The sequence below is a fragment of the Pelodiscus sinensis genome, chromosome 22 (genome assembly GCF_052426305.1).
Source record: "Pelodiscus sinensis isolate ZL-2025 chromosome 22, ASM5242630v1, whole genome shotgun sequence".
NCBI classification, from domain to species: domain Eukaryota; kingdom Metazoa; phylum Chordata; order Testudines; family Trionychidae; genus Pelodiscus; species Pelodiscus sinensis.
In genome coordinates, this window is record NC_143073.1 from 10678626 (window position 1) to 10697693 (window position 19068).

Genomic DNA, 19068 nt, shown 5'->3' on the forward strand with positions numbered 1-19068 from the left:
CCCTCCGCCACAATTGCCCATTTCCACGTCAGATCCTACGCAGCCTCATTGAACCAAGGCCCGGAAGCTCCAGCTTAGTTGCACAGGAACAGACTGGTCCCCCGCATACATGGGCAGGATCAAACCCAGAGCCAGGAGCACAAGTTAAGGTGGCTGGGGTGGCCTCTCGAGGGGGATACTACTACACGCATCATCCTGACCTCGAGGGCTGGAAGGCGGGGAGTGATGGCAGGCCACGTCCTCGTCCTCAGACAACGCCTCTGAGTCCTCGTCGCACTCTTGCAGCCGCTCGGGGCCGTCGCAGTAACCCGGCTCCTCCCGCGGGCAGTGGCTGCTCCCTCGGCTCTGCTGCAGGGGGGAAGAAGAGGGCTTCCCTGAATGCAATGCTGCAGCATCAGCAGGAATCAAACACAGGACCCCTGGCTCTCAATACACTAGCCCTGAGTGTCTGTGCTAGGAAGGAGAGCCAAGATAGGTCTGCAAGGCCAAGCCACCACTAGGGGGGGACAGAGCACAGAGTGGGTGTGGCTTCCAGCTCCACCCCCCTCCACCGGAAGTCAGGAGAGCCAGGTTGAACAGGGACAAGGCAGCAGGGCTGCTCTAGGAACAGGGAGGACCAAGTACTCTGTGGGCTTCACACCTAGGGAGGGGAGAGCAGGATCAAGCATTCACCCTTCATACCAAAGGATGGGGTCCTTGTGCAATGGCCCTCCTGAGAGGAGGGACCCTGCCAAGTGTCTGGTGGGGATGGTGCAGGGAGGGGACCCGGCCCAGGATAAGGGGTAAGTGGCAGATGCAATGGGGTTGTGGATTTTTTGGGGGGTGGTTGAGGTCAGTGTTCTTTGTAAGCTGGGTGCCTCGGCAGCTACTCAGGAGAAATTCCAATGATTAGCCATGCGCCCATAGCTAGGGTTTGTGTTTCAACTCACGCATGCGCCTTGGTGCACATCACAAAATTATTCTGCACATGGATGGAAAAGTTCAGTGGGAACGTTGGCTGGGGTGTTTTCCACCCCCAAATCAAACTGCACCCAGAATTTTTTGCACCCTGATCCTGCACTTGCTGTCTGGGGCAGGGCACCGACTGACCATGGGCACCAGAACTAGCCAGCACCCTCATTTTAAGGCCCCTCTGAGCTGCCAGCGCTGGGTAAGGGTATGCACAAGGCGCAAATGCTGAGTCTCCAGAAGAGGGAAACCGCAGAAAAGGCTCCCGGCCACCTTCCCATTTCAGTGCAGGGGCAACACGGCTGTTAGTGCTTCCCCCCCCCCGAGTGCCAGGCCTTGAGCATTGGGCACACAGCACCGCACCCCACGCCGTGCATCATGGGTAACCTACCTGGGGCGGGGTGAAGCTGAAATACAGGGCGTCTCCTGCGGGCAAGCTCCGCCTCCGAGGATCTGCCCCCTTCCGGATCCACATGCCCTCGGTCACGCCCCCTTCCGGCCGCAGCGCCACCACCTGCCGGCGGGTCTCCTCCACCTCGCGCTCCAGCCGGGCCCGCTCCTGCTCGCTCTCCCGCAGCCGGGCCTCCAGAGACCCGACCTCCTGCACCTTCTCCTGGCACAGCTGCCGGCAGCGGCTCAGCTCCTCCTGGAGCAGCACGTGCTGCTTCTGCAGCAGCGCCAGCTCCGTGGCCTGCTTTTCCTGGGCCTTGGGTGCCACCTCCCCCAGCACCCCCTTGCGGGAGTTGGCACGCGACACCTTCTCCCACCGGCCACCCCCGTCATAGAGGTGCAGCTCCAGGGTGGTGTCCTGCTGAACCACAGCAGCCTGGAATGGGAGGAGGAAGAGATGGTGTCATCGGGGCTGCCTGGGGCCCCATCTGCCCCACACAGCTGAACATACAAGCCCCAGGGCCCCTTTCCCTGATAGGAACCCATCCAGCTACCAGGGCAGGGGCGATCCCCAGGCTGGGATCCCGACTCCAGCAACTCCCCAGACGTCTTCTGCTCCAAACACTTGTCTGTAAGTGCTCACCTCATATCAGTGGGAGTCTGGTACTCTGCCCCCAGGCCCCTTCCTCCAGCCCCTTCACCTGGGCTCCTGGCCTCCTCCCGCACCCTATGCCTGGCGTCACATCCCTCCCCTCCACCCTGGCTCTGCACTCCTTGGTCCAGGAGTGTCTCCCACTTTGCACTGCCGCCCCCAGCCCTGGCTGTGTGACCGTCACCATAGGGAGTCTTCCCCTCACCCTTATCCCTGGCACCTGGCTCCGAAAGACCTCTCCCTAGGAATTCCCCTCCCACCTCACCCTCTGCCCCCTGGGTTCTTCCCCCTTCCCTCCCTCTTCTCTTACCCCTTTCCTAGGCAGCAACAGGGGAACCCCAACCCCACCCAGGGTGATATGCTTCAGCCCCACACCAGGACTGATCCCACCGCACCCACCAAGGGGAACTGAACCGTTACTCTACTGCTGATGGGGCGCATAGGTTGGGACTCCTCCAGCCAGGGGGAATATGGGAGAGGAGGGAGATTCGATGGCACAGACCTGCAAGCCATGGAGGAGGCCATAGAGGGTCGCAAGCCGGTCAATCAACTCCTAGGGGGGAAGAGAGCAATAAATCCACATGAATAATAAATCAACAGCCCTTTCTGGCCATAGAGCTCAAGAGGCTTTACAAAAAGAGCTCTGGATCATTACCCCCATTTTAAATATGGGGAAATGAGGCACAGAGGAAGCAAGTGACTGGACCCAGCAAGCTAGTGGTGGCAGAGTTGGAAACAAAACCCAGGGCCTCCCAGCCTGGGGCTCTAGCCAGTAGGCCATGCTGCTTCCTCACAAAACCTCACACTCAGCACAGCTGTTTGGAAAACATGCACAGGAGGGGACTCTCCCCCCTTCCCTCCTATCAGCCCCTCCCCAACACTGCCCAGAGGCTGCCAGCCCCTCCTACCTCACGGGGTACCTTCTGCTGCAGCTGGTTACCGTTCCCGTCCTACGGAGAGACAAGGCAGGGAGATCAGCCACATGACAACCCCTATGTGCATGTTCCAGCCCTGTGCGGAGGCACAGGGGAGACAACGGCTTTAGGTGCGGAATAGAGAGGTTGGATCTATAGCCCAAGCAGTGGCAGCACCTGCTTTTGGCTCTGGAGGTCGCTGGTTCAGTCCCTGTAGTGTCAGTGCGGAGGGAGGCACTCCCAGTGATGTGCCGAGCAAAGGCTCTGCAGGCAGCCTCCTACCCTGTGCGTCCTGGGAGAGAGTGCACCAGGCCGGTTTTACAGAAGGGGAAACTGAGGCGCAGCAGAGTCGCATGGGTCCCACAGCACCAGGAATTGAACCCAGCTTTCCCCCCCATGCTGTCACAGCTTGCCAGGACAGGCTCCCTGCCGGGGCAGATAGAGACTTACCCGCTGGCCCGAGTCCGAGTCGGCCAGGCAGAGCTCCGAGGCACCATTGAGGCTACTGGTCTCGCCATCTGCAGAGGAAAGAGTGAGCGGATGAGACAGGTCAGGGTAGCCCCTTCCTGGGTGGAAATTCACCTGCCTGCCACTGACACGGGGAGTCACAAGACTCCAAGGCCAGAAGGAACCGTGGTGAGCAGCCAACCTGACCTCCCACGCACCCCAGAGACCAGGGTCACCTGGTGGGCTGGAGGCGCTTTCAGGAGGAGACCACCCCCCAGCTGTAAGACTAAGGCCTGGCCTCCATCCAGTTTCGCTGGCCAAGCTGTCAATCTCAGGAGCAATCCCTGACCCTGAACGGAGCCAGTGAAAGACCCTGGTGTAGACACAGGACAGAAAGCCCTTTGCTAACAATTTGAGGAACTGGTGTATGCTCTGCATCCCAGATGGTGGAGCTCACCAGCCCAGGTATACCAACAAGCCTTTCTAGTGTAGCTCCACATCCTTAGGCATGGCGTTCCACAGGTTAACGACTCTCACTGACTCTCCTAGCTCTAAGAAGTCTCCCTTCAGCTCCCACCCATCAGCTCTTGTTCTGCCTTCGGCAGCTGGATTGGACACCCCTTCCCCTCACAAATCTTCTGCCTTGGGAGGTGTTCCATGGATACAACCCCATCATCTACCATCTGTTTTGTCTCCCCCAAAGCTCAGGCCATGCTCCTGAAACATCTCCCTGCGAGGCAGGATTTTCCAGCCTTCGTTCAGTCGCATCGCTCTCCCGTCTCGCAAGAGGCGCACAGTAAACAAGGAGCTGACACACACACAACATCGAGCCGCTCCGAGTCTACGCGGGCAGCATCCGGCCCCGCAGCCAGACTGCTTCAGGGAAGGGAGGAATGGGAAGGGAGAGTCTCATACTTGTGGTGTTGTTGGAGCCCGTGCCATCGGGATCAGCAGGGTGGTTCTGGTCCCGGTCCCTCCCGGCTCCCATGAAGAGATCCTTCAAGCACTCCACTGGAGGGGGAGAAACACAAGGTGAAGTAGGGCCAGCGAAGACACTGATACATTCTTTGGTACCACGGCAGGGGTACTGTGAAAAGCCACATGGCTGGGGTACCGCGAAAAGGGTTAGGACTGGGACTCAGGATACTCGGGTTCTATTCCCAGCCCTCACACTGACTCCCTAACGTGACCTTGGGCTGACACATCCCTGCTCTGGGCCTCAGTTGCCCCACCTGTAAAAGGGAACATTCAGAGCATTTCTTTCCCACTCTGTGCCTGTCTGGGTCTACGCAGACTGCGTGCTCCTTGGGGCATGGCCGGTCCACTCCTGTTCGCATTGCTTATTCTACGCCTACCAAGAGATGAACATCAGGAAAGGGGAAATCTGCTGGGGGGCTTAAAACTCATCCTTGTTAGCAGTTCAGAGAACGGTCGGAGGCAGGTTATCCCAAGATCATCCACTAGAGGGAGCCCTTGCACCATGCTCGGAAACAGCTGGTGCGTTAATGTGTGAGACCAGACACCGGGCTAGATGGGCCCTGGCTCTGAACTGCAATGGCAAGAGATCCACCAGGCGGGGCCTGCAGGAGGGAGGGCAGTTTGGGGCGGGGGGTGCTTAGCCCTTTGGCATCGGGTACCTTCGCGGATGGCTTCGTTGAGCAGCTTCTCCCCACGGGGCCCTTCCAGTGACTCGGCCCGGAAGAGGGTGCGGGGGGCTGGGCAGGCTGGGGGGTCCTCGCAGCCGCTCTGAAGACTGAGCATTTCCGTGAACAGCCCCACCTTCTCCTCCAGCAGCTCGGTGATCTCCCGGTCCCGCTGTGCCATCTGGTCTGGGGGAGACGGGATGGGGGGGGACTGAGTGAGGTGGGACGGGGGGGTGGTTAACTGTTGGGGGAGGGGGCGCGAGGATACTGCTGGGCCAGGGCACAAAGGCAGCGACTGCTGTGGGGGCACAAGGGCCGGTGACTGCCAGGGACACCCGAGGGGGGGGGGGGCGCCCCTACCTTTCAGCTTGCGCAGGGAGGCCTCGGTCTCTGTCTCGATGAGGGGGAAGTCCTGGCGACTGGGGCACCTAGAGCAGATTGGATGCGTCAGAGAGGGGGGTGGAGCCACAGTGGATCCCAAAGCACCGCCCACTCGCCCATGGCCCGAGCACCCTGGGGGAGGTCACTGTCTCTCGCCCTTCGGGCCCTGATCAATCTGAGCCCGCAGATCCACCCCAGCGCTGCCCCCTCCACAGGCAAGCCGCACGCCCGGATGGCTGCCCCCTGCCCCCTTTTCCCAGGAGCACCCCTTTCCCGCAGACGCCCCCCTTTTCGCCACTCATCCCCCTGCTGAAACCCACAGGGCCAACTTCATAGTGTGGCCCACCCTCCCTTCCCCAGGCACCTGGCGGTCCCAGGATCGCAGGCACCCCCATCCCACGCTGGTGACACCTCCCTGTCCCCACTTGCACAGGGCCTCCCCAGAACACAAGCCCCGCCTGGGCATCCCCACTTGGGCCAACAATAGAACCAGAATCCGAGACTTCAGTGAAAAGGCCCAGGCTCTGACGCTGCAGCTAACCCTTTGCCGACAGCTGTAGTAAAGCTTTTATCCTGCCCGTGCGGGACCGGAGGCAGAGTCCCTCCCTCTCCCCTTGCCAAGGGGCACTCACAGGCGGACGGTTTGCTGGATGACCTTCATCCAGGTGTTGCGGTCGTCGCGGGAGGCGGCGTGCACCTCGTACATCTCCGGCGGGGTGCCGCTGAGCAGGAACATGCCCTTCTCCTGGTTGGCGATGTCCCGGACGATCAGGTTCTGCAGGGAGATCACCGCCGGCTTGTCCTGGGGGAGGGGACGCAGCATTCCATTAGCGAGAGCCAGGGGATCTGGGGGGGACCCAGGGGTTTGGGAAGGCAGAGGCTGCAAGGCCTGGCACGGGCATTATGGCCTAGCGCTCCCCCGTCCGTCTGGCCGGCTCCACCGGTCGTCTCTGGTCAGACTTAGATTAGAAGCTGCCTGGGGCAGGGGCTGTCACTCTGCTGTGTCCCCACATAGTGCCTGGTCCAATGGGGGCCTGGTCTGTGCCTCAGTTTCTCCTCCCACCTTCAACCTTTTCCCAGGAGATCTGGGGCAGGGATTGTTCTCATTGGGTCTGGGCAGCACCCGGCACAAGGGGCCCCATCTCCCCCAGCATGTCCCTAACGCCGACGGCAGCGCAGAGCAGCAGAGGAAGGGCAGAGCCAGGCAGCGTAATCCGGTGTCCCTCGCGCAGCGTCTGCCACCAGAGACACTCCCAACGGCAACAAATTCACCCTCCCAACGGCCCCTAGTGGGAGTGGGACAGGTTCTCCTCAGGTTTGTACTGCTGGGGAAACTGAGGCAGGGTGCTCCGGCAGCACCCAGGAGCCCTGACACCGAGCCCCAGCGAAGCTGCCCCATGTGCCAGGAGGCCCAGTGGTTTCTGGCTGGCCCTGCGGTGGAGAGGAGAAGCGGGAGAGGCCGACAGATGGACGTGCTCGGGCCAGCCGCAGCTCACCAGGGCGGGGAAGGTGAATTTCTGGTCCTTCTCCTGGAGGAAGATGAGGACGTCGGTCATCAGCAGCACCAGGATATCTGCGGGGCAGAGGGAAGACAGAGGGCGTCAAGGAACCTGCCCTCGGCGGGTCTGCTCAGCATCAGCCAAGCCAGAAAGGGAGGGAGATGGAGCCTCTGTCGGCAGCCGAATGAACCAGGGGCTGGGCCGGGGGAGCTGGGCAGAGAATCCTGCAGCAGCCAAGTCTGAGGGGAAGCAGAGGCTGGAGCCAGGAGCAGACGAACTGGGCCTGGGGGCAGCCGGGAACAGGCCCCAGGATCCCCCCCCCTAACCCTAACCCCCCCCCACCTACCTTTGAAACGCCCGGTTGCCGTCTTCCATAGCAGGCAGCCATCGTGCACCAGCTTGCGGCGCAGCAGCTCGTCCTTGCTGAAGAAGCCGCTGAAGCCCTCCCAGAGTAGCTGGGCCTTGACCCGCCCGTCCACGCGCCCGTAGATCTCCTGCAGCCGCGCGCTCTTCTCCTGCTCGTGCACCTCCAGGTCGATGGCCGAGATCAGGTCCTTGACCAGCGTCAGGGCCATGCCCAGGTCCCGCTGATCCACCTCGTTCCCTGGGGACGGGAGGGAACAGCGCCAGGCGTCAGGGAGGGGACAGCGCCCATGGTCGTGCCCCTCCATTCCGACCCGCTGCGCCCACCCTGGGCTCCCCACCCCCAGCACTGGGCCCCTCAGTCCCCACCCGCAGCCCCCTTCTGCTCCCACCCTGGGCTCCCCACCCCCAGCACTGCCCGGGCCCCTCAGTCCCCACCCACAGCCCCCTTCTGCTCCCACCCTGGGCTCCCCACCCCCAGCACTGGGCCCCTCAGTCCCCACCCGCAGCCCCCCTCTGCGCCCACCCTGGGCTCCCCACCCTCAGTCCTGGCCCAGCTGGCCCCAGGTACCTTTGCTGTTCTGCAGGATGCGGTCGATGAGGACGGGGTACTTGGTGATGCGCTGGGTGACCAGCAGGATGCACTCCTGCACCCCGTGCCGGCGCAGCACCGAGGAGCGGGTCAGCCTCTGCGGGGGAGGAGACGGGGACAAGGGTCAGACGTCAGCTCAGCGCCCGGCCCAGGGCTCCCCTTGCTTCACCTCACGCCCAGTCCATTGCACACTGCCCTCCCGGGGAGAGATGCTCCATGGCCCCGCTTTACAGATGGGGAAACTGAGGCCCAGAGCAGGGTCAGGACTTGGCCATGGTCCGCGGCAGAGCTAAGAACAGAAGCCAGATCTGACTTCCAGGGCCCGGCTCCAGGCAACAGCCCCCCCAGCCAGAGTCACGCCAGTCTCATGCCTCTGCCAGGCCCCTCGGTGCCCCAGGGACCTGGCCGAGGGGGGTCCAACCCATGGGGACGAGGCCCGAGTTCCTGCCCCTCCCTGCAGCACCAGGGTCGATAGGGGAGCCGGATCCCATTGAGCCTCCAGCAGCCCCCAATTCCACTGGTAGCTTCCCCCTCCCTGTGCCCAGCCCAGCCCGCTCCAACGGGAAAGGACTCACCCGTATGAACTGCTGGAACCTTTTGTCCCGGGCAAACAGCTCCTTGTAGAGCTTCACGGCCTTGGTGTGCCGGCTGCAGAACTCCGCATAGGCCTTCTTCATCTGCTCGGCGCTGTGGCCGGAGAACTGCGGGCCGGACACACGGGCAGGGAGTGAGACCCTCTGCGGCTGCACGGGAGCCATGCCAACCAGCCCCCGCCTGCTTCCCTCAGCCCCGCCTCCCCACAGCGCTGCAGCCGCCTCTCGGGCAGGGGAGCCGGCCGCTGCTGGCACCCAATAGGGAAAGCTCAACAGCGGGGCATCTGCACGGCCCCCGCCCCACAGGAGGTGGCCCGGAGGGGGGGCGGGGGGAGGAGGGAGGGAGAAGTTAGTGGAGTTGACACCCCGACTTTTGCCATGAGCTCATTATCATAACTCCCCCTGCAGGCCTCCCCCCCTTGCCTTAGACCCAGCAGCACTGCCTCTCCCCCCCACACTAGTCCTGGCAGCACAGATCCCTGCAGCACAGCGCCCCCCCGATGCCATGTGAAGGTAGTGGCATCAGCAGGCCCTGGAAGGAGAGCGCCCCTTGCTGAGTCCCCCCCCGCCCCCCACCGGCTCGACCACAGCGCCTCTGGGTCTCCTTCCCTCCCCCCCGCCAGCCCCTAGCTCCCAGCTGGGGGCCCCACTCCGTCCCACCTGCTGGATCAAGATGTCCCCCAGGCGGTCAATGACAAAGTTCTTGTTGCTGTCGGTGGCCAGCGACTCCTTGCGCCGCACCAGCAGCTGCGTGAGGAAGCGGTCGTGGACGTCGCTCAGCTCGTCCACGCAGGGGAACATGCTCTGCACCAGGGCCGGGTCCATCTGCAAGTCCTCCAGCATCCCCTTGCGGAACATGTTGGTCATGATCTTCAGGGTGCGGACGTGGTGCAGCTCCGTCTGGATCAGCTCTGGGGAGGGGCACAAGGCGGGGAGATGAGAGCGAGAGCCAGGAACCCCCCGGCATCAACCCAGGACAGGGACAGGCCCCCCAAGGCAGTGTCCCCAGACTCCAACCCAGCCCCCAACGGGGCAGCCTAGCTTTTAGCTTTAGCCCCGACACTGGCACCCCCAGCCCGGCAGCTCCCTCGCTCTGCCCTGACTCTGGGCTGTCGGGCCGGCGCTGGGAGGGTCAGCTGCCCCGTAACAACACAGGGGACTGAATCTACGCTCACCGAGCCCCACGTGGGCTCCTGTCCTAGGCCAGGCTGCACAGTTCCCCCTGGTGGGATCCCCTCTGCCCTGGGCCGAGCCACATGGCGCCCCCTGCTGGGCTACCTTGGTCCTGGGACGGGCCTTATGGCACCCCCTCCCTCCCCCCGCTGGCCCCTTCCCACCCTAGGTCAGCTGCACTTGCCCCAGCTCTAGGCCAGGCTCCATGGCGCCCCCTGCTGGCCCTCCCTAGGCTTGGCCGCATGGTACCCCCTGCTGGTCCCCCCTAGGCCTGGCTGCTCCCCCTCCGGCCTGGCTGCAAGGCCCCCACTCCGCCCTAAGCCCAGCTGTACGGTACCCCCTGCTGGTCCCCCCTAGGCCTGGCTGCTCCCCCTCCGGCCTGGCTGCAAGGCCCCCACTCCGCCCTAAGCCCAGCTGCACGGTGCCCCCTGCTGGGCTCCCCTGTTCTACACTGAGCCACACGACACCTCCTGCCAGCCCCCCCACCCTAGAGTGAGCCCTTCTGGGGTCCCTGCTTGGCTGGGTCTCATACCCACATCACGAGCAAGAGGGAATCAGACTCCTGCGGGCTCCTTCCCTTGGAGGCACGGGGAGGGGGTGGTGGAGACGGAGAGAGGGTGGTCCTGGCCTGTGAGCCTTGGCCTGCGCGCAGCCATGGACGTGGCACATCCCCGAGCAGGGGGTGGAGGGGAACACGGCCCCCACCCTGTCCCGTTGCTCTCTCCCGCCCGGGCAGCCCAGTCTGAGAAGCGGGAGGAGCTGTGTGCTCCCAGGAGGGGAACGTGCTGGGTGGGCTGCAGAGCCGAGTGCTGCCCGGGCCCAGGCCTCACCATAGATGACGTCCTGGCGCTTCATCACCTCCTTCTTGTGCTGCTGCAGGTAGTTGTTGTCGACCGCCAGGCTCCAGGAGTCGGCCTCAAAGTCCTTCTCATCCGTCTCGAAGTCGCTCATCAGCTGGCTGTAGACGAATTCGGCCCCTTTGGGAGGGAGAACGGCCAGTTGGGGGGAGCCCGGCCCGAGGGGTCATGATCCCCCACCCAGGCCTGGGAAAGCAGAGCCCCTCCCTCCCCGACACCCACTGGCTATAACTCCAGGCTGGCGCACGCTGGGGAAGGGGTGGTCAGGTAGCCCTGGGGGGGGGCACAGGAGAGAGAAGCGGGGGCAGAGCAACTCTCCCTCACCTCTGGACTCTGCCCAGGCGGGCACATTGGGGTGTTGCGCCAGCAGCCAATCCCGTGCTGGGCTCAATTATTCCCGGAGAGGGCGGGGGCGGGAGGAAGCAGCACATACTGGCCTGGGGGCAGTCCAGGGGGCATCTGCTCCCTATGTCCCATAGCCCCTGTGCCCCATCCTTGCCTAGCCCAGAGCCCCGGCCTGCTGCCTCAGGCCTCCCGCCAGCTCTACTCCCTCCCCAACTTGAGAGGAATTCGAGAGTCACCCTGGCGTGTGCTCCCCGCCCCCGCCCGGCAGAGCGCTCGCACCTTCGTCGATCAGCGACTCCACCGACAGCGTCCGGTTGCGCATGTTCAGGGAGTCGGTGGACTGGGACAGGATGCGCCGGAGGCCCAGGGGCGACTCATCATTGAAGTTCCTGGAAGGAGACGGGGGAGAAGCCGGGGTTGGCGAGAGCCCGACACGGGCACACAGGAAACCGAAGCCCGGCAGCTCCTGGCCGTGTGCCGCCATCGCCAGACAGTCAATTGTGTACAGCTGGGAACTCCGGCACCGGGAGGGGACGGTCAGACGGGGAAGCCAGGAATGGAACCCAGGAGTCCAAATCCCCACCTCCCCTCCCTGCTCATAGCTGAGGAAAGACCCCAGGAGTCCGGGTGCCGTGCTCCAACCACTAGACCCCGCTTCCACCCTCCCTCCGGCACTTACCCTGCAATGTTGGTGGTGGAGACGCTTTTGGAGAGGGACAGGGTGGGCCGCCCCCGGCGGGAGCCCAGCAGGGTCTGGCGGAAGCTCTCCGAGGGGTAGATGGCTGAGTTGGGACGCTCCCTCGTGGCTGCTGTGAGGAGAAGGAAGCACGTTGGGGGAGTGAGCAAACAGCCGGTGCAAAGCGGCACCAGGAGCTCAGGCACTGGGGGAGGGCGGGTCCCATTAGCGAACCCATCCTGACACGGCCTGACCAGTCTCATGGTGCCAGATCACAGCACGTGGCTCCACACTGCACGGGACCTGGCCAGGGACCCAGAACAGCCCGGTGCAGCCCGTGGCAATGGGCACTATGGTTCTGCTCCCCGAAGCCATTTCAGTAGCCACGCTTAGCAGGCAAGCTCTCCTCGGTGCCGGGGAAGGGAGCGAGGACTAGTGGTTAGAGCTGGTGACCAGGGGAGGGACAAAACGTTTGGGGTCCCAGCTCAAGGCCTCTGCTTTTTCCTCTCTCCATAGCCCCCATAACCAAAGGGCCTGAGCGTCTCTCAAAGCATTTATCCTGGGCTAGGAACCCCGCTGCACAGAGGGGCAGAAAATTAGGCCCAGATTTTTCAAGGTAACTCCCATAGGTGGTAGGCACTAAAAGTGCCCCTCAAAATCCAGCCCCCCGGGACTCGCCCAAGCTCAGAGCATCAGGCAGAGGTGGGAAATGAAGCTGAGTTTGCCAACACCCAGGCTGGTCTCTAATTGCTGGGGCACCTTCTCTAGTTCCTGGTACTGAGCTCCGCAGCAACGGGCCGGCCGCTCTGCTGGGGCTGGGACACTGACCCCCAGGGTGCACAGCGCCCCAGTGAACGGCTCACAGCCTTGGGGGGTGTGGGGCAGGCTGGCCCCAGTGAAGTCAGGGCTATCGACTCCAGTGGGGCCAGGATTTCACCCTACGTGTGCAGCCCCGAGGGGTCATGATCAGCAGGTGTTCTCCAGTCAACAGGGGGCTACATCCTAGGGCAGGGATGGGCAAAGGTTTTGGCCTGAGGGCATGAGAATTACAGGATAGGCTGCGGTGAAGTAGGAGGATTCATGGGGTGCAGGGCGGGCTCTCCTAGGGGCCCTGCTGGCTGTGACATCAAGTCAGTCGTACCAAGCACCCCACCTTAGCTGGCTCTGGAGGGTGGGGGCGAAGGAGACTGGGAGGGGAGTGGCCGCACTGCCCCAGAGAAGGGGGCTGTTGTGTAGGGCGCAACATCGCCCCATCTCTACAGAGTGCCTGGGGTTTGTTAGCAGCTCCATGGTGCCCTGGGAAAGAGGGTCCCACCACAGGTCATTCAGGGGAGACCCCTCCCTTTCCCCAAGCCAGCTGAGCCCTGGGACCCCTGGCTCCTTGCAGCCAGCCCAAAGGGGGTGCCAGAGAGCGCCAGGTTTGAGGCAGCTCCGACCCCGGATAGGGGGCGATTCAGAGGGATATCTTCCTCCCCGCTCATCCCTGTGTGAATGCCCCTCCTCTGGGAGACGGGCCCAGAGACAGCAGCGGTCCCTGACTCGGCTGCATGGGCAGCTACTATATTTAAGGCAGAGGCGACGTCAGATTCCCTCTCTAGATTTCGCAGCCATGAGTGACCAAGACCTGACCGGACCTCCTGCCACCTCAGGCCCAGGGGCTCCCCCAGGACTAAGCCGGTTTAAAAACAAGCCACTTTCTCATTTCACCGAACGCCGGAGGGCTGCTCACACTCAGGCTGCGGGCAAGTCCCGAGGTATCTTCTCCAGCCCATTCCTTTGCTGTTTGCTTTATCACCTGCCTTCCTCCACCCAGCTGGAAGGATACCAGCCTCTGGCCCCCTTCCTGTCACTTCTCTCGGCAGCCCCTCTCCCTCGAAGATGCCCCCTGTGCTGTGGGGTGACTGGTGCTGCCCAGGGCGTCTCGCTCAGTTATGAAAAGGCACATGGCGCTTTTCCACAGCACGGCCCATCCTTATGCAGCCCCGTACTGCGCATGCACCACGGGCACCTCAGCTCAGCCACGCTGGGTCCAGTTCACGAGAGAACGGCCTGGTTATCACCTCTCCCAGCGCCAATTCTGAACAATAGCAGCGGTGGCGGCTTCCTCCCCCGATGGCCCAGGGCACTTTGCGAACTACGCTCACAGGGCTGCTGGAATGCGGCCACCTCTGGGGTGGGCAGCTGCCAACTGGAACGCAGCTTGCTGCACAACAGGGTGGGATGGCTGGGGTCAAGGGGACTAAGGCAAGCGCTGCCTGTAGGGTCACGGGAGCTTCCAAAGCCCTCAGCTGGGAACCCCACGTGGAGTAACATGCACCGAACATTCATCTCCCTGGGACAGACACAGTCGGGAATGGCCCAACTGGGATCCGAACCTGGGGGTGGGAAGTTCAGATTTCAAGCCTGAGGATTAGAGACCTAGGCTGCCTGCCCCTATCCTGCTGATTTGTGATGGAGAGCTCATAAGGGGGATAGCGGAACACTGTCAGCTTTGGCAACGCAGCACTCCCCCCCCACCCCCCCCCGACCTATCATGAGCCATCGACTCAGCCCCTGTCAGCAGCACAGCTGGGAAAAGAATCCAGGCTTCCCAACCCCCAGCCTCCTGCTCTAGCCACTAGTCCCCACTTCCTCTCCCAGAGCTGGAAACCAATTCCTGTCTCAAATCCCCTTGTTTGGACCCTGCTGGCCTCACGCTCCTTCCGAGGGCCGGGGATAGAAGCCAGGAGTCCTGACCAATGCTCCCTGGAAGCTGGACACTTGTGTAGCTGCTCAGGAGAGATTCCAAAGCTGCCCAGCTGATTAGCAGAGCTAGGTTTGTGTTTCTATTGGTGGTGCACATCCACACATGCCTTGGTGCACAGAAAAATTATTCTGCACGTGGATGGAAAAAAATTAGAGGGAACATTGGTTCTGACTCCCATCGACACTGTCCCAGCCCCCCTTGCTCTAACCATTAGACCTCCCTCATTGCCCATGAAACCAGTTCCTTTCATTTCTCCCCAGTCTCTCCAGCGACCCCGAGACAGGGTAGGGTGGGGGGAATCTTCCTTCCCCGCTCAGGATTTCTGGCTCACTTACTCTTGTTCCGCAGGGACACGCTCTGCAGCGCGGAGTTGTTCTTCAGCAGGGCGGCTTTCTGTTGCTGGGGGCAGAGGGAGGGAGGGGATGAGCCGGGTTATCGCACCGAGGTTTTGCTGCTAGAACAGGCATATACACATACCCCCTCCCGCCCCGCATTTGCTAGTGCAAGGGGCTGCTCTCACCGCCCTGGAGTCCCTCGGGGCCAGACGTTTAAAGGTATTTTGGGCCGTGCGTCTCCTTGATTTCACCCTGGGCACGATGGGGCGAGCATGTGCCATGGTGGAGCGAATGCTTTGCCCCACCCCCAAGCTTCCCCTACTTAGGAGCCTCTGTGGCTTCCCAACCTCTTCAACCAGCCAGTTCCCTGCACATCAGCCAGCGAAAGGGAACCACCAAGGCAGAGTGGAGCTGGCGACCTGGACTTCAACAGCTCCTACTCACCTAGTGCTCATGACAGATCATGGGGACACCGCCCCCTCCCAGCCCCATGGGCTGCTCACCTTCTGCTTGACCTTGGTGCAGTTGGGCAGGGTGTCCTTGCAGCGGTTGTGAATGGTGACGTTGCAGGCTGGAAGATAAGGAGAGGTGAGGACAGGCCGGAGCACCATCAAAGTAACGGCACTGCCCCATTCTGGGATCTCAGTGCTCTCTAACCCTCGGAGATAAGAGGTGAGCTAGCATTGTGGCCTAGTGGTTAAAGCAGGATTTCTGGGTCCCAGTCCCATCCTGGAGTGCTGCCTAGAAGGCAGAAAGCACAATTCTGGGAGTCGGGACTCTTGGGTTCTCTTGTGAGGAGGCAGATTTGCCTAATGGTCAGACAGGAGCCTGGAGTGAGGAATTTTGTTTTCTAATCCCAGCTTTATTCCCAATTCCCTGTGGGGTGCTGGGCAAAGCGGATTAATCCCCCTCCGCCCCTAGTAGTAAAAAGGGAGGGGGTAGCATTTTATCCAGGGTTCTAATGCACAGGGATAGCCACATGCGAAAGGGGCAGGTGCAAAGCTGGCTATGGTTATATACTTTGCCCACCACTGAAAGGCAGCCACCTCTGGGGTGAGATGCAGCAGCTCTCTCAGTGCACAGAAACCCAGTAGAACAGGGCCAGAGACGTAGAAAAATTGCATTCAACTGAAAGTGTAGCGAGATAGAATGTCGTGAATGGAAGTGGAATTTAGCCAGGATTGGAGGGGTTAACATGCCGCTTTTTTCTACCATGGTAGTGGCAAGAGGCCCCCTCGGACCCCAGGACTCCACTGTTCTAGGTGCTGTGTGGGCAATGTTCTTGCCCTGAAGTGCTCAATCTAAATAGGCCAGAGAGAGGGTGGAGGGGAAACTGAGGCACCAAGCAGCAAAGTGACTTGCCCAAGGACAGAGTGAACGCTGGGGACTGAAGTCAGACCTTCTGCATCCCAGCTCAGTACCTACCCACAAGGCCATGCTTCCTCCTAGGGCGGGAAGTGACGAGGGATCTTTAACGACCCACCCTCAGGACCTCAGCGTGACGGCTCAGCGGGAAGGGGGAGGTTATTCTGTAAGCGCCCCCTAGAAAGGCCAAGCCCTGAGCTGCTCCCTACTTCGCCAGGTGTCTGCACATGGCGGTTTCCCACCAGCTGATAAAACCCGCCCTGCAACCTCACTTTGCCCCGCCCCCGGCCGGATCCCACCTCCTGCCTGCTGCTCCCCAGATGGGGGCAGGGGGAGGGGAAAGTTCCCCACCCTGGGGGAGGATGGGTAGATCTGGCAAGGGCCGGTGCATTGCAGACCCCCCCCAGCTTCCATGCGGTGCGGGGATTTCCTCTGGCCCCAGACAGAAGGAGCTGCACAACCCCAGATGCATCAGAGTTTCAACATACAAGCTCTCCCCCCCCCCCCCCCGCCTCTATACAGGCTCCCGCAGATCTGGGTGATGCAGCCTCCCCCCTCCCTCCCCGGGGTGCTGCAAATCCCGTGGTCCCTACTCCAGCAGCGGGCCCCGCAGCTGGTAAGCGCAGGTCCCACAGGGGGCATCGTGCCAGCTGGGGAGGCGGCGGCGGTGGAGGCACAGGCAGCACAGCTGGGGCTGGAGAGCTGGTGAATCTCCCGGGAAGCCTTTGCCAACTGCTTACGGCCCCGAACGTGCAACTGGCAAGGGAGGGGGGCATCGCTCCCACCTGCACTCCCCGGGGGCAGTGCCACCCCCTTGGCATGCTTGGCACGGGGGTGGCGCCGGCTGCAATCTGCATTTCGCCATGCCAAGGCTTGGGACGCAGCAAATGCCACCTGGCTTGGAGAGCCCCCCCACCCCACCCCGCGCCTTGCTGCCAAGCAACGAGCCTCATGTAGCCCCCTCTCCCCCCACCGCTGCAGGGCCTGGGCACCAGATGGCGAGCGACGGGCAGCGATTCAGCACTGGCTCCAGAGGGCTGCCCCCTGCAATGCCCCTCCCCAAAGCTGCAGACGTTGGCGGTGCCGGGTGCTCTAAAAGCCTTTGCGGCCAGTGCCCTTGCAGAGTCAAGTGTCAGTGGTGTGGGGAGGGGCTAGCAGGAGTCGCCCACCACCAAGCAAACCTCCGCCCGTAACCCAGGCCACCGACAGCTCGGATTCCCTGCAAAGTCTGTTGCCTCCTACGGGTCTGAATTGGGCCTGCGGAACACACGGTGACACAGGGATGTCACTAGGTGCCACGTACTGATTAACCAGCAGGCTGGAGCAGCCCCCCTTTCCGGAGGGGCTGCTCCAGCCCTGGCCGTGGGATCCCGGGTGAGTCGTTAACTGGTTAAACATAATGGTTAACTGATTAAATGGGAGTTTACATCCCTACTGTGAAATGAGGCCAGGAAGGTTCTTTGGGGGAGGGGTTGTGGGTGACTGGGAACCGGACTCCTGGGTTCTCTGCCCTCTGGGCAAGTCAATTTCCCCTCCCTGTGCCTCTGTGAAATGGAGGCAAGGCTGAGTGATCTATCAGGGGACTGGGTTAGTTAGGGGAGAAGATTTCCCCCACAGCAGGAGGTTGGCATAAGCTCTTGGCCCCATGCATTACTTAAGGGGTGCACAAGGTTAATGCACTGGGGGTGAAACAGACCCTAGCATTTGTCAAACATTGTTAAGGGCTGTTGCATGTGTTAGAGAGGCTGACAGCAAGTATCCAAACCCCTTTAAAGTCCTTATTGAACGAGAGAGAGAGAGTAGAGATGAGCGGTTACACCCCTGCAATAGCCAGGGAGTCTTTGTACACTGAGATCTTGGGATCCGAAAGGTGCAAGAGCAAACTGGCTTTGTTCCTACACACGCTGCAAGTGACAAGCAGCCACTTCTGGGGTGGGCTGTAGCAGTGCAGTCACCCTACACAACGGCCCGGCAGGGTTCCCCTGACGAAGGGCATGTTGAACTGGAATGGCAGGGCGAATTTAGGAGGAGGGGATGTTGCAGCATCATTAACCCCAAGCATTCAAACATTCAGTCAGCCCTCTTCCCCAATAAATGAAATTTTGGAACAGAAAAACAATTCCAAGTTGGCTTCTTTCGGTTGGTCTCCTGGTTACGGAACCTTTCCGATTCAGTTTCAAACTTTTCTCTAGAAATTTACTTCTGTTTTAAAACGAAAAGGGCAGATTCCCATGACTCCAGCAGCTGGGGCTTTAAGCAAAACACATCAAATACCGTGAGAACTGACAACACCGGGAAAGATAATTTAAACACAAACGTTTTCCCTTGGGTGTCCAAGTTCTGTTGGATTGGGCGAATTCCCAGGCAGCTCTCCAAGCACTAGCTGTTTAACAGAATTCCTAGAACAAGTTAGATTCTTTGCCCTGCCTGTGTTTTTTTTTTGCTGAACGAATGGTAAATTATCCAGCCAATGACATAAGCTATGCCCCAACCGTTCAACTGTCCTCCTCAGGCGCCGATGAGAGAAACAGACTTCTGCAACCTAACACCGTGTGAATCAGAGGGAAGGAAAAAATGACGGCTCTTGATTTAAAGTGTATATAAACAGGGCTCGCCGCAGTTCGGCGAGCCCCGCTTGCCAGCCGCACTGTCTAGTGATCTGCGCATGCACAGTTCATTCTGCGCATGCGCAGATCGCCCGAACCCGGCTCTTCCGGGTTGCAATCTTCTCATCCGCAATCTGCTCGCCACGGGCAAGTAGATTGCATTATTTGTCAAGCCCTGTATATAAACATTCTAGTTCTTTGCAGTGATTCAGTTTCAAGCAGACCCCATCAAACTACTTTATACCCCAGGGCCCAAACTAAAGCTCCGACTCTGCTAATTACTTTATGCCACCGTAAATCCCCCTGGTAGCTTCCCACAGATTTTTGTTGTAAATGTTCTGTGGTAATCAGTTGTGCTACTGTATGCGGTGAGCACTGGTCACATTCCACTCCAGAGGTGGCTGCATTTCAGTAGGGAAAAAAGTGCCCTCGGCAGGTGGCCTAAAGCGCTCTGGGATCCTTAAAGGTGATAAAGGCCCCGAATGTGATCTGCTTAGACTTTGTAACCATTTGGACAGGAGGAATGTGAAAGTGACATAGATC

The 19068-nt window shown here is 61.0% G+C and overlaps 1 protein-coding gene across 5 annotated transcripts in view; it reads right to left on the reverse strand.

Annotated features, from left to right (window-relative positions):
* ARHGEF2 (Rho/Rac guanine nucleotide exchange factor 2) overlaps nucleotides 1-19068 on the reverse strand; it is a 152905-nt gene that overhangs the window by 2668 nt on the left and 131169 nt on the right. For all 5 annotated transcript variants that reach the window (XM_075907439.2, XM_075907440.2, XM_075907441.2 and 2 more), the window contains 19 exons: nucleotides 15058-15125; nucleotides 14555-14618; nucleotides 11477-11606; nucleotides 11077-11186; nucleotides 10426-10572; nucleotides 9083-9333; nucleotides 8405-8530; nucleotides 7809-7926; nucleotides 7221-7478; nucleotides 6872-6948; nucleotides 6008-6177; nucleotides 5355-5422; nucleotides 4989-5180; nucleotides 4267-4362; nucleotides 3355-3422; nucleotides 2899-2940; nucleotides 2493-2543; nucleotides 1340-1774; nucleotides 201-348 (listed from right to left, as the gene is read on the reverse strand). In XM_075907439.2, coding sequence (XP_075763554.2) covers nucleotides 201-348; nucleotides 1340-1774; nucleotides 2493-2543; nucleotides 2899-2940; nucleotides 3355-3422; nucleotides 4267-4362; nucleotides 4989-5180; nucleotides 5355-5422; nucleotides 6008-6177; nucleotides 6872-6948; nucleotides 7221-7478; nucleotides 7809-7926; nucleotides 8405-8530; nucleotides 9083-9333; nucleotides 10426-10572; nucleotides 11077-11186; nucleotides 11477-11606; nucleotides 14555-14618; nucleotides 15058-15125 — 2619 coding nt within the window. The remainder of the gene's footprint in view (nucleotides 1-200; nucleotides 349-1339; nucleotides 1775-2492; nucleotides 2544-2898; nucleotides 2941-3354; nucleotides 3423-4266; nucleotides 4363-4988; nucleotides 5181-5354; nucleotides 5423-6007; nucleotides 6178-6871; nucleotides 6949-7220; nucleotides 7479-7808; nucleotides 7927-8404; nucleotides 8531-9082; nucleotides 9334-10425; nucleotides 10573-11076; nucleotides 11187-11476; nucleotides 11607-14554; nucleotides 14619-15057; nucleotides 15126-19068) is intronic.